The sequence below is a fragment of the Chlamydomonas reinhardtii genome, chromosome 2 (assembly GCF_000002595.2).
Source record: "Chlamydomonas reinhardtii strain CC-503 cw92 mt+ chromosome 2, whole genome shotgun sequence".
Classification (NCBI taxonomy): Eukaryota; Viridiplantae; Chlorophyta; class Chlorophyceae; order Chlamydomonadales; family Chlamydomonadaceae; genus Chlamydomonas; species Chlamydomonas reinhardtii.
Window position 1 is genome coordinate 2073673 of NC_057005.1, and position 10007 is coordinate 2083679.

Sequence of the window (10007 nt, forward strand, 5' to 3'; positions counted from 1 at the left end):
GTTTGGCGCGAGAGCTGCATGGGACACCAGAGACCAGTTGAGATTTTTTCGGGCCAAACGACCCTGTCTGCCAATTAATATTCCTCCAGCATTACTTTAAGCACCCGAAAATTTCAAACGCTGCTATTAGCAAGACAAGTAGACAGTTCTCGAGGCTTCCTCAGCCTGCTGTCGCCGAATTGCGTAAACCATTGGCTAGTTGACCGTGTAGGCGAACTTGTGACTCCCGCTGTGAGATAGGCGTGCCGGCCGGGCAATCCATACTCACTGTCCTAGTGCCATACGCCCGCTGCTGCCTTGGCAGCAATCACTATTGGGTTTATCGGGGGCTTGAACGAATAGGCACGGCCGGTCGCAGCGTGCCACCTTGATCTAGGCCAGCGGCCTGAGCCAGGACACCCCGCCGTGACTGCACCACAACACACCGCCCGGCACAGCTCGTGGCAAAATGGCTGACGATGACGAGTGGGCTAAGTTCCAGGTATGCACTGTGCGCACGAGTGTTGGTGGACGGTTGTGAGGGATTCCCAACGGGGCTGAACTGAACTGCAACGCCTGGACGCAGCGACCTGGATGCAGCGCTCCGTTCAATAGGCGTCTGCCTCCTTTGGCTTGCAGTCCGCCCCTGCGCCATAACCTCTCTTCCACTCATTGACGCAGGCCGAGATTGCGGCAGTGGAGCAGGCGCCACCAGAGGAGGCCGCACCCGCGGCACTGCCGCCGCCGACCCTGCCGCCGCCAACCCGACCGCCAGTCAGCGCTGTCGCGCAGGCGCCTGCAGTTGTTCGGAAACCACCGGCGCCGGCGCCGGCTGCAGATGGCGGCCCACAGGTGGGCAGCAGCTCCCTTGGTCACGCCTGTGTCTAGTAATAGCTATGTGACACGGGCTGCATGCTTCGTGCAATGGCAAACAGTCTGTTTCATGCTGTCACCCGCAGTTCGGGGCGCCGCCGGGTGCGCCGCCGCACATGGCGCCCCCTCCCATGGGTGGACCGCCAGGCTTGCAGCAAGGTACGGGAGGTGGGATCTGGGCGAAGGAAGTCAGTGCCTGCGATGGGCCGTGGGCGTCAGCGTCTCTGGCGTGGGGCTCAGCGTTCGCGCTCTACTGGGCACGCGGTCGGCTCTCGCAACCACTTACGCTGCGCTTATCGTTACAAGCAGTCGGCTGACCTTACTGCCATTTCGCCATTCACGTACATGCATGCAAGGCTACGGCGGACCTATGGGCGGCGGCCCGATGGGTGGCGGCTACGGCGGCGGCGGCATGGGCTACGGCGGCGGCATGGGGATGGGCATGGGGATGGGAATGGGCATGGGAATGGGCATGGGGATGGGCATGGGCGGCGGCGGCATGATGCAGCAACAGCAGCAGCAGCAACAACAACAACAACAACAGCAGCAGCAGCAGCAAGGTGGCGCAGCCGGCGCGGGCGGGGCCAAGCCAGGCGGCAAGAAGAAGGTGCTGTTGCGCGGTGCGGGCGGCGAAAAGTGGGTCGACCCCACGCTGAATGAGTGGCCGGACAACGACTTCCGCATCTTTGTGGGCGACATCGGGAACGAGGTCACTGACGACCTGCTCGCAAAGTCGTTCTCCAAGTACTCATCCTTTGCCAAGGCGAAGGTGAGCCGGCGTAAGCGCGTCATCAGAGTCAGGTTGTAGAGCCATGGACGGCTGCAGCGGAGAGTGCCGGTGGGCGTGGCCAGACGTGGCTTGTTAGCGGGAGGAGAGGCGAATACGTGACGCCAGCGCACCTCCTCCGCGGGCTTTCATGCCGCACGTTACGCCGTAACTTGGCTTGCAAGCCTGTCACTCCAGGGTACCGTTGCCCACTCGTTTGCCCACCCCCTTGCCCCGACAGATCGTGCGCGACCCCCGCACCAAGAAGAGCAAGGGCTACGGCTTCGTGAGCTTTCTGGACGGCCAGGACTTTGCCAAGGCGCTGCGTGAGATGAACGGCAAGTACATTGGCAACCGGCCCTGCAAGCTGAGCAAGAGCACCTGGGACGAGCGCACGGTGCGCAAGGTGACGCTGAAGGAGAAGAGCGGCGGCAACGACCCTAAGCGGCAAAAGAGGTAGCGCGCCCGGTTGCGTGATTGCGGAAGCGTGTGCGAGTACGGTTGGTTGTGTAAGGGGTTGTGGGGCGTGGCAGGTGCGGATGCAGACCGGGCTGACTATGACTGGACTATTTGTTAGCAAGCACAGAGGCGTGCTCGCACGGCACGCCTGTGGACGACGTACAGTGGTTTTGCGTGCGGCGCCTGGGTGCTGACATGCGCTTGGGTGGTTCTGGTACGGGGCTGCTCCCACTCCCAGGTGTCATGTGTTGAACAGTAACTGCCGTGATGAGGACTTGATTGGATTGCATGGTCCTCGCTTGGACTGTGGTAATCAGTGGCCACCTTGCTTGTGTACGGCTGCTGTAGTCTGTGGGTGTTCCTTCACTCCTTTCAGTCGTGTTGAGTAAACGCGAGCAACGGCAGCCAGCATGCCAGCCGCGGTTGTGGGGTCCTTTGGCCACGGCCATCCAATGCCCGTTCGCACGCAGGCGGGGGCGCACGCCAGCACGGCAGGAGGCTAACACGGCCAACTCGCAGAGACGCTGAGGGTATGCGGCTACCGTATGTGGCGTCGTGATGGCGACATGGCGTTGTTGGCAGGCATGGTGAGTGACCGAGTCACGAGTTGTCAGGTGCCTCAGATTCCCAGGGAAAGCTGTTACAGCCGAAGCCCGCCTCGCCCTTGGCCTCGCCCCTAGGTCTGCAGGCTGTGCCGCCAGGTGGCACCGTGCTCTCATGGTGCCTTGGAGTGCTTCCTGCTAGTTCCTGCCTTATGTGGCGGGACACCTCCCCCTACCGTGGCCCCACTTCGTACCCAACGTAGGGATACACATGTATAAGAGCTACCTGTGTGCAATGCGCTTGTGCGGCGGGCAACGGCTGTACGCCATGCATGCCGTTGCGGACGGTTGCCCCCCCGACCCTTCCCCTTCCTCTTTCCCATCCATTTCCCCTACCTTCACTTTCGCTACTTGCACAAACATACGTTACCATGGCCGCCCTTCAGAGCCGTGTTGGTCGGTGCGTGGGCGCTTCCGCTCGGCGCCAGCACTCGCTGGTTGCGAGCCGTGTTGCTGTGCCGCGCCCTAGCGTCAGCGTTGTGCCTCAGGTGCAGCAGGAGGCTCACCATGTGCAGGGTGAGCGAATTTGCAAAGCGGTAACCTGGCCTTTTGCGAGTGTAATGGCCGCCGAATGAATTCCTTGTTTTTGGTCGCACCAGGCGTCGCCCAAATCCCCTCGAGCCGTGCCTCTTGCATTGCTCGGGCCACTTACCATGGCTCTGTTATGGCGGAGCCTGGCAGCAAGTACGCGGTGGTGGTCGCTCGCTTCAACAGCCTGATCACCAAGGGCCTGCTGGAGGGTGCTATGGAGACCTTTGAGGCGCATGGCGTGCCCAAGGAGAACGTGGACGTAAGCACAGCTCGGTCGGCATTGTGCGTACGCATGCGTGCGACTGAATCGCGCGCTGTTTTGCAGGTCGCTTGGGTGCCGGGCAGCTTCGAGATGCCCGTCATCGCCAAGTCCATGGCAAAATCGGGAAAGTACGCAGGCGTGGTGTGCATCGGCGCTGTGGTGAGTTGGCGGGATGGCACAGCACTGGTATATCACCCCACGGCGAACCTGCTTGCGGAACGTTTGGGAGACGACCCCAGGGCGGAGCACACCCAAAGGATTGATTTGGCAAGCCAACTGTATTGGCTGGCTGCTCTGCACAGATTCGTGGCGCTACCACCCACTACGACGCCGTCGTGAGCGCGGCCACCAGCGGCGTGCTCAACTGCAGCGTTGACACCGGTGAGTGCCGCCGCGGGCTCAGGGGTCAGGTCGTAGACTGACATGCGAATGCGCCATTGTCATCATGCATCGACACGTGACCTGGGCTGCGGTGCGTGCGTGTGCAGGCGTGCCCGTCGTGTTCGGCGTGCTGACCACCGACGACCTGGAGCAGGTGCGCCGCAATTGCAAACGCGGATCCCAGGCGGGGTTCACCATGGGCGTGTCTGAGTTTCATGTCTGCATGTGGCTTGGGCCGGAGTGCCAAGGACCGAGGGTGGTCAGTGCGGAGGGGTGCTCGTGGGGCAAGGCGAGCGCGGCCCGAACCCTGTGCCTTCGGCATTCTTGCCCCTGCAGGCTCTGGACCGCACCGGTGGCAAGGTCGGCAACAAGGGTGGCGAGGCCGCCCTGACCGCCGTGGAGACCGCGACCCTCCTGGCCAAGCTGAAGAAGGAGGGCAAAGCCTCGTGGTAAATGGCAGCCAGCCGGACCTGGAGGACGCGCGCGTGTTATCAGGCTTTCATGCCGGAGCGGGCGTCATGTAGAGCCACTGGTGTGAAAATCCTGACTAGATTTCGGGTGTGGATGAAGGCAAGGGGTTGTGCATGCGCAGGCGCGGATGCAGGCAGGGGATTTGCGCTTAGTGCTGTGCCTCCCCTGGTGCTGTGGGTGTGGGCAGGTTGGGGGATGCTGTGGGCATGTCCGTGTGACTGTGAGTCACGTGTGTTTTACAAGGATGCTTGAATGCGCCAATAAAATCGTTCTTCGGTTCGTTGTGCCGGGGGACGGCCGCGAGCGGCTTGGCCGCGAGGCATGTGGACTTGCAGCTCGCGCGGCGGCGAGTTTGCCCTTGCAAGTGGGTTAAATCGCGTGAGCCTGGATTATGCATGTAACACAAGGACTACATTTTTTCGTGGCAATGTCTGGCAGGAATTGGGGAATTGGGGGGCGCGATGGGCAATGGTGCCCGGCCACAATTTGCTCTAGGCTCGACTCAGAGCCCCGTTGGCCCCCACTACACTATTTACATTAGTTTAGCAACCATGGCCATGATGTCCCTGCAGCAGCGGCTGCTGCAGCCCAGCGCCGGCGTTCGCTCGGTGGCGCCCTTCAGGCCCGTGGTGGCGCCTCGCCCTGTGGTGGTCGTCCGCGCGGCGGCCCTGGACGAGGAGGTTGAGTTTGAGGTCGTGGCCAACAAGCCTCAGCAGAATGTGCGTAAGGAGAAGCCGCGGTCCAAGCGCTTCAAGGCGATGCAGACCAAGACTCCTGGCCGCACCTCGGAGCTGGACCCCAAGGAGGCTATTCGCCTGGTGAAGCAGACCGCCTCCACTAAGTTCACTGAGTCCGTGGAGTTCCACGCCCGCATGGGCCTGGACCCCAAGTTCTCGGACCAGCAGCTGCGCGCGACTGTGTCGCTGCCATTCGGCACCGGCAAGGAGCTGCGCGTGGCCGTTCTGACCCAGAACGACAACATCAAGCTGGCTAAGGATGCTGGTGCCGATGTTGTGGGCGGGGATGACCTGATCGAGAAGATTAGCGGTGGTTTCATGGAGTTCGACAAGCTCATTGCCACCCCCGACATGATGCCTAAGGTCGCCAAGCTGGGTCGTGTGCTGGGTCCCCGTGGCCTGATGCCCAACCCCAAGGCGGGCACCGTGACCACCGATGTGGCCGGGGTAAGCAGCCGTCGCGAGGCGTTGGCAAAGGGAGGGGGGTGGCGATCGGCTTGCGGGGGGAGGGGGGCATGTGCGGTGATGCGCTGTGTAGGCTGTGGGCCTACCCAGTGACCACGACTGAATGCGGATTTTGCACGTCAGCTGCCAAGCCATCGTCACATTTGATGCAGTTTTAGGGCGACCCAACAGGCCGGGCGCATCAGCCAAAGTGACTGGCGGGGGTCCGCACTGTCGACCAGCTCGTATGTATACTCTTAGCCCGTACGCGTCGCCAGGCGCTGCATTAAGCATCCGTGCTTCTTCCTTCCCTTGCCTCCAACCCCACAGACCGTCAAGGACTTCAAGGGCGGCAAGGTGGAGTACCGCCTGGACAAGACCGGCAACCTGCACGTGCTGTTCGGCCGCGCCGACTTTAAGGAGGAGGACCTGCTCTTCAACCTGAAGGCCGTGCAGGTGCGCGGCATGTTCTTTGCTGTGTTGCTAGTAATGCTTTGTGGCTGCGCATGATTGAAGCGAGGTGGATGGGAGGGCTGGAGGGCGGGCGGCATGCATGTGCGCGGACGGCGGTGCGCCGGTGGTGGCTGGCTGCACTTCGTCTTTGCCAGTGCGCCGTATTGTCGACTTGCAGGGCTCCGCACGAAATGGGTCACCCGGGAACCGCTGCAAACCATCGTGCGCCAGAGCCCTGACCCATATATGGTTGCTCCTTTCTGCTTGCAGGAGTCGATCGATGCCAACAAGCCCCCCGGCGCTAAGGGTGTGTACTGGAAGTCCATGTACGTGTGCACCACTATGGGCCCCTCGCTGCGCATCGGCGTCTCGGCCCTGCAGAACACTAAGGGCAAGGCGGAGTAAGCGGCTCGCGCTGGACTCGCTAACGGCGGCGACTGTGGGCTTGGGAAGGCAGCGGACAATGGATTTTGTGGTGTTGGCATGGAGGTGACGGCTGCGCGGGAGGCCGGCTTGGTTTGGAGGCCGGCGGCAGCAGGTTTGGCGGCTGGCGAGCAGCAGCGCTGAAGCAATGCAGCAGCAGCAGGAGCAGCAGTGGACTGACCGCATGATGGAGAGCAGCAGCATGTGGAGGAGCGGAGCATGGCGTTTGCACACGCGCTTTGTGCGGAGTAGGAGGCTGCGCTGGCCATCGCGATCGGCGGGCGCTGTGCTTTGTCTGGGCCGCCAGCGGCGGCAGTTCACACGGCGCGCGGGATGGCGATGTCAGGGCGTCAGCGGTGCCCGATTTTGCAATCGCCTTCAGATACAGACCGGCGCCGTGCGAGCGCGCCGGCGGGCGTGGATTTTCTTGTGGTAGAGGGCGGATGGAGCTGGGACCTCGTGAGCGGCACGCAACGCAGCTGACAGGCTGCACCGCTCGGCCGCGATCCAGTCGCAGCCGATGCAGGGCGTGCACAGAGCTTGCTTGGAGCTGGCGGCGGTGGCTTTGGGGTTCAGGTCACAACGCACGGATGGCAAGCGCTGCCGGCGTGCGCGTGTCGTCAGCGCACGGCTAACGCTAGCCAGCTATCCGGCATGGCATAGGAGGATGGGGTCGCCGCGGTATTTTCAGAGTCGGATAGACTAAGCGGCGGCTTGGAACATAGATACAGACTGTTCCGTGCGGAGTGGAGGATTGGGCCGCAACCGGCGGCAAGTAAACGATGTAATGTCGTGGTAAAGTTACGTTGTCCATTGCCGGGTGCGGGGTGGCGCAGGGTCGTAAGCGGGCAAGCAATCGAGCTACCGGGTATCGAGTGCCAGGTGTGGCCAGACCGCCAGAGCTGTTTGGGTGGCACAGCCGACTGCCCGTACAGCATACCGTCAAGTGGCTAAGAAACCAGTGAAGTTGTCAGCAGGACCAGCGGGCGACACAGGAACCCCGTATAAAACATAACAACACCGCCAAATGCCGTACGCGAAGTGTAGCAGTATCAATGAAATCAGACTTGGCTGACGCGGGCATCCTGGGGGGTCTGGTCGGCCTGGGTCGGCGTACCCACAGTCCCATGGCGTAACGCGACGCCTCCCTGGGCTCTCAACCAACCACCAACCGCTCGTAAGCGTTAGAGCCTCTGCCAACCTGTCCTTGACCACCGGCACCTATCTGGTCTGGAAACACCCTGCATTCTATGGTACTGCGCCAACCTGCCCCGCACCCCAGCTTACCCTGTCGCATCGCACACATGCCCCTGCAGGAACAACGCAATCTGCCCATACCGTGTGTCAATCCAGCTCTTCAATTAGAGGCTTCTTCTTGGCTACTGCCGCCTCCTTGCCTGCAGCCGCCGCCGCGCCCACCGGCTGCTTTGGGTTGGACATCCCAACCACCTTAAGCTCCTCCAGGAGGCTGTGTGGCACACCCGGGTTGGAGGCCGCCCCCAAGCCCTGCCCTGCGTCCGTCGCTTTGCCCGTTGTGCCCGCATCGTCGGCGCCGGCCACGGCCACCTGCGCCGCCTTGGCAGCCGCCTGCTGCAGCCGCTCTTGCTGCTGCTTGTGCAGCCCCTCAAACGCCTTATCGCCCACGGCGTCGCGATGCACCTGCATCAAGGAGACGGCGGCGGTCGTGTTGATGCCGGATCCGAGACAAACCATGCAGAGCCTCAACTCGGGAGTTACAATACTGCCGCGACTCTCGCCGTTGGCAGCGCAGCCATCCCCACCAACAACCCCAAAACCACTCCCCTACGCGCGCCCTCCCCGTCCGCCCCTCCCCTGCCCTCCCCCGCCGCACCTGCAGCGTGCGCACGCTTCTGCTGAGCACCAGGCGGTACTCGGCCTCCGCGAACTGGCTCACCGCCTCCAGCAGCGCGCCGCGTGCCCCCGGCGGCGCGTCCGCTGCCGCCGCGCGCACCGCGTCGCCGTGCGCCGCCACGTGGAAGTGGTGCACCAGCACCTGGCCTGGCCGCGACATGGCGGCCCGGTACTCGGCCAGCGGTACGACAAGGCCCGACCAGCTGCCGCCCGGCGGCGCGGCGGCGCCAGGGCGCAGCGGCGCGCCGTCGGCAAAGTGTGCGGGGCGCAGGCCCGATGCTGCAAGGCAGGCGGGCAGGCGGGCAGGAATGGGCGGGGAGCGGAGGGTGCTGGTCAAGATCCCAGGCAGCCGCTCTGGAGGCGTCAGTCCCCTTGATGCAGTACGGCACGTGTGTTTACAGCAGCATATGCATTTGCAGGTATCCACCGTCGCAAGTCCAACCCGGCATCGACGCAGCGCTCACCATCCGTAGCGGCCCACACGTGCACGCGCGCCACCGCCTTGCTGCCCCCCACAAGGTTAGCCACACTGGCCGGCGCGCCGCCGGCCGCTGCCGCCGCCGCCACGACCGCCGCCGCCTGCGGCTGCTGCGCCTGCGCCTCCAGCACCAGAGCGGGCGCAAGGCTCTCCACATGCGGGTCTCGCGCCTTCTCCGCCTCCTCCTTGGCGACCTGCGCCTGCGTCTTGATGAACTCCTGGTACCTGCTCGGCAGAAGTTGCACAAGGGAGCAACGATACCGCGTCACACCGCCGCCCGTCCATAGCGGCTGCCGGGCCTGCCAGACGCGGGCGTGAGCCCACAAGTTGACAGCTCCGCCCCGCAACGCCCTCTCCACCACCGGCGCCATTTGCCTCTGGCCTACAGTCACACATGACCCTGCACGCATGACCCCGCGCGCACCCCTCGGGGTCCTGCTCCGCCATCTCGTCCATCATCTTCCACATGTTCTCCGCGTACTGGGCCACCTCCGCGTAGTCCGCCGCGCTGGCGTTGGGGCCCAGCACCGAGCGCAGCAGCGGGTTGGCGGCGGCGGAGGAGCCCGCCGTGATGTTGCGCAGCATGGCCTCCATGTCGCTGCTGTGTGGCGGGACTGCTGATGCTACTGCTGATAATGCTGGAACTGCTGCTCCCGACGCGAAGGTATACTGTCGGTTTGTCGGGGCAGGGGATCAAGGCAAGCAGGTCCTGCACAGACCTCTAGGAAGGCTAGGAAGCTGCCTAGCGACGGCTGGCGTCACCGGCCGGGGAGGTGGTCAGGCCGATGTCGGTGCCTTCCAGAAGCCCCCGCTCGCGCAGCTTGCGCAGCAGCTCCTGGCGCTCCTCGAGGGACTCCACGTACTTCTCCGCCTCCTTCTTAGTGACTCTGTGGTTCAAGGAGAGAAAGGTAAAGGAGCCAGGGAGGAGGACAGCAGGGGGGGCTGGCGTGTGGCAGTCAGCGTAGACGCGGCCACACGCACATCAACCAGCCTCTGACCCTTCGTCTAAGCCCAACCCACATGTCATAGAAGCCAGTAGCGTACATGAAGCCCTCCATGCATCCTCCAATCTGCAGGCAAGCAGCACGTCGCGCACAGGCCCAATCAATACGCGGCCCCGCTCGCGCAAACGAGTCCAATGATATCATCAATGCAACTCACGACAAAGCATATGCCAGACAGCTTCCAGTAAAAGGAATTCGGTATACCCTTCGCGGCGCTCATAACACTTCCTGCTATACAGAACCCCCGTATACTGTATTGAAAGGTTTGGTTT

General features: G+C 63.1%; 5 protein-coding genes across 5 annotated transcripts; 3 read left to right on the plus strand and 2 right to left on the minus strand.

The window, feature by feature from the left end:
* The first annotated feature begins 94 nt into the window (after window positions 1-94).
* CHLRE_02g088800v5 (uncharacterized protein) lies at window positions 95-2733 on the plus strand. The gene is made up of 5 exons (XM_001701707.2): window positions 95-481; window positions 661-831; window positions 939-1011; window positions 1209-1621; window positions 1860-2733. Exons 1-5 carry the CDS (start codon window positions 449-451, stop codon window positions 2076-2078), a joined length of 909 nt encoding a protein of 302 aa, XP_001701759.2. The 5' UTR covers window positions 95-448; the 3' UTR covers window positions 2079-2733.
* A 296-nt stretch (window positions 2734-3029) lies between these two features.
* CHLRE_02g088850v5 (uncharacterized protein) lies at window positions 3030-4737 on the plus strand. Its single transcript, XM_001701708.2, has 6 exons — window positions 3030-3195; window positions 3279-3469; window positions 3536-3631; window positions 3775-3853; window positions 3961-4007; window positions 4190-4737. Exons 1-6 carry the CDS (start codon window positions 3051-3053, stop codon window positions 4304-4306), a joined length of 675 nt encoding a protein of 224 aa, XP_001701760.1. The 5' UTR covers window positions 3030-3050; the 3' UTR covers window positions 4307-4737.
* A 106-nt stretch (window positions 4738-4843) lies between these two features.
* On the plus strand, window positions 4844-7181 carry CHLRE_02g088900v5 (uncharacterized protein). Its single transcript, XM_001701709.2, has 3 exons — window positions 4844-5508; window positions 5836-5961; window positions 6229-7181. The coding sequence occupies exons 1-3, from the start codon at window positions 4876-4878 to the stop codon at window positions 6361-6363; spliced, it is 894 nt and encodes a 297-aa protein (XP_001701761.1). The 5' UTR covers window positions 4844-4875; the 3' UTR covers window positions 6364-7181.
* A 56-nt stretch (window positions 7182-7237) lies between these two features.
* Window positions 7238-9393, minus strand: CHLRE_02g088950v5 (uncharacterized protein). The gene is made up of 4 exons (XM_043059382.1): window positions 9156-9393; window positions 8718-8956; window positions 8234-8532; window positions 7238-8040 (listed from the first exon to the last, which is right to left on the minus strand). The coding sequence occupies exons 1-4, from the start codon at window positions 9323-9325 to the stop codon at window positions 7726-7728; spliced, it is 1023 nt and encodes a 340-aa protein (XP_042927016.1). The 5' UTR covers window positions 9326-9393; the 3' UTR covers window positions 7238-7725.
* A 54-nt stretch (window positions 9394-9447) lies between these two features.
* Window positions 9448-10003, minus strand: CHLRE_02g089000v5 (uncharacterized protein). Its single transcript, XM_001701906.2, has 3 exons — window positions 9893-10003; window positions 9752-9801; window positions 9448-9618 (listed from the first exon to the last, which is right to left on the minus strand). The coding sequence occupies exons 1-3, from the start codon at window positions 9953-9955 to the stop codon at window positions 9474-9476; spliced, it is 258 nt and encodes an 85-aa protein (XP_001701958.2). The 5' UTR covers window positions 9956-10003; the 3' UTR covers window positions 9448-9473.
* Window positions 10004-10007: the final 4 nt, after the last annotated feature.